The sequence below is a fragment of the Cebus imitator genome, unplaced genomic scaffold, assembly GCF_001604975.1.
Source record: "Cebus imitator isolate Cc_AM_T3 unplaced genomic scaffold, Cebus_imitator-1.0 Scaffold60, whole genome shotgun sequence".
NCBI lineage: Eukaryota > Metazoa > Chordata > Mammalia > Primates > Cebidae > Cebus > Cebus imitator.
Window position 1 is genome coordinate 9,597,856 of NW_016107375.1, and position 2,684 is coordinate 9,600,539.

The window sequence follows — 2,684 nt, forward strand, 5'->3', positions numbered from 1 at the left end:
AAAAAGAAAAAGAATAAAAGGCGTAGGAGAATAAGTAGAATAAAAAATTTACTATTTTTGATTATATGATTCTACATTGATACTTTCTGTCCCACTACCCCCACAAAAACCCAACAGTGGCAGTCTCAGAAACCAGAGCCAAACCTCTGCTTTATGCTTTATCTTTGGATCAAAATACTGAATGTATCTGTATGTTACTAATGGACCATCTGGGCATGGTGGCTCACGCCTGCAATCCCAACACTTTGGGAGGCTGAGGTAGGTGGATTACTCGCAGCCAGGAGTTTAAGATCAGCCTAGCCAACATAGCAAAACCCTGTCTCTACTAAATTAACCAGGCATGGTGGTGTGCACCTGTAGTCACAGCTACTAGAGAGGCTAAGGTAGGAGGGCTGCCTGGCCCATGAGACAGAGGTTGCAGTGTGCTGAGATCTGCCTGGGGAACAGAGCAAGACCTTGTCTCCAAAAAAAAGGATCTTTTTTTGGTTTTTCTTTATTTTTAATGTTCAAATATTTCAAAAAATGCATCCATATATCCAAGAAATACTAAGCATCAAGACTGAAGGAAAGCCCTTTATCAATACCGATCCTATGTAAACTACTAGTGGTGTATGCTAAAGAAAATACCTTAAATGGATGTATAAAGTATCATTCAAAGGTACAGGGTGCTTGTTGACTATTACTTTTACCACCATCACCACAAACTAAAAAGTAAAGGATTTGTCTGCGAATAAATGACTTCTGAAAATAAAATAAAACGATCATTCAAAGGTACCTCTGACAACTGAGAAAACTTAACTATCACTACAGCCTTTGACCAACACACATTTGTTGAATATTGGCTGAACATATATAAGAAATGTTTATTAATTATAGATGATGCTGTGGTCAATAATCTGTGGTAGCTTTGACAACACTTCTATACGACCACCTTAAAAAGGACATAATTTCCAACTTCTTCTTGCCCATCCCTTATTATGATACTAGTTCCATTATCCTCATCTCAAGATACCATACTCTTGACCTTTACTTCAGCCTTGGTGCCCCAAAGTTTTCCTGCAGACTCTCTTCTACTATCATGTTGGTATTTTTGCAACTGGCACCCTCATCTTCGACTTACCTGCAACTTCCTTCCCTGCCTAAATACTGCCATACTACCCAGAAGTTCAACCTAGGCTTCTATCACCTCTCGTGCTGCTAATACTACACCATGTGCTCATCTTATTCTTGACTATAGCATCTGCCTGTGTCTACCTCTCCATAATTTCTGAAGCCTTCATTCCACCCCCACAAGCCCCGTTCTAAAATAAAGACCGTCTTCTTATTTAGGATGAAACTTGATTTCTGAATTCACAAAATAAGACAGCAATAAACTCTCAAAAGGCTGCACAGCAAAATGCTTCCAAGACTGTAAAATATCGTGGAACTTAAGGGCTATTCCTACCGCTGTGCTTCTGACAGAGACCACGTATTCAATTCTTCTCCGGCAGAGCCTCTCTCCACGATTCACTCTCCCGTGCCTCCCTGGCTACAGCCCTCCCGCAGTCGCCTCTAGTCTGGTCCTAGAGACCAGTCACCTCCTTTCTCCCTCTCACTCCCGACAGGCCCTTGCCTCCACGTGCCTACGCTCCAGAAATCCCACTCCGTGTCCCTAGAGTTCTCTTACATCTTAAGCTGGACGTTGATATCCAGGTCACAACTGTAGATGTAGTGAAACTTGTCTGCTTCCCCCATCGCAACGTCGGTAAAGGCACCACCTACAGCGGGAACTCAAGCACAGGAATAACAACAGAAATGTACCAGCTGAGCCCCGCAACACAAGAACTTCCGGTTCCGTCCTCGCCACGGCGCAGCCAATCCCCACCTGGAGCGAGTTCCGACGCGACGAAAATACGCGCCGAAATATCGCTTCTGCGCATGCGCACAAACGCCCACCATCTTGCTTCAGGGTAAAGGTATACGGGGAAACGGCTTATCTGGTTACATTCCAGTCTTCCTGTCCTGCCAGCAGTTTTTTTTTTTTTTTTTTTAAAGACAGACGCTGTCACTTGAGCTTGAGCTGTACTTAAAACAATGCAAAAGAAAATTCAATTCAAAAAGAATTATAACAGCTTTCACTGGCTGCCAGCTAAACAGGTACAAGCACAAAAATTGAAATTTTGACATGTTTAAATTCCAGTGGCCTTCCTAAAAATTGTAGATTTGACCAGTAATTTGCTATCTCAAGCAAGGATTTTCTCTAACGAGTAGACAAAGGACAAAATAGAGAAAAAATAAATCTGGGTTTCATTTTTGGTGTTATCAATATTTATGCTACTTTGGACACAGTATTTGCGTGAATGTTTAAACTGGATAGATTCAAATTCAATGTAGGTTTCAAGACTTAACCCAAGTTAGAACCTAGAGGCTTCCTATAGTAACTCTAGATCACAGATCTCTGAACCCTGTGAGCTCCTATATTTATTTTTATAATTATTATAGTCTAATATTGTCATATTCTTTTTCAATTAGATTGAAAACTCTTGGAAGGTAAGAATAGTGTGCCATTTACTTCCGTGTCTTGCCCCCCTTGCTGTCTAATACATTGCTGAGTTTAATACTTCCCACTTATTGGTTATTAATAATATTGAATGAAAGTCTCCATTTTCTTTTTTTTAATTAATTAATTATTTTTTTTTTATTTT

General features: G+C 40.5%; 1 protein-coding gene across 1 annotated transcript in view; it reads right to left on the reverse strand.

Moving 5' to 3' along the window:
* PIK3C3 (phosphatidylinositol 3-kinase catalytic subunit type 3) overlaps nucleotides 1–1,824 on the reverse strand; it is a 126,747-nt gene extending 124,923 nt beyond the window's left edge. The window contains exon 1 of the mRNA XM_017529729.2: nucleotides 1,667–1,824. Within this exon, the coding sequence (XP_017385218.1) occupies nucleotides 1,667–1,734 (68 nt within the window). The 5' untranslated portion in view covers nucleotides 1,735–1,824. The remainder of the gene's footprint in view (nucleotides 1–1,666) is intronic.
* Between the last annotated feature and the right edge of the window lie 860 nt (nucleotides 1,825–2,684).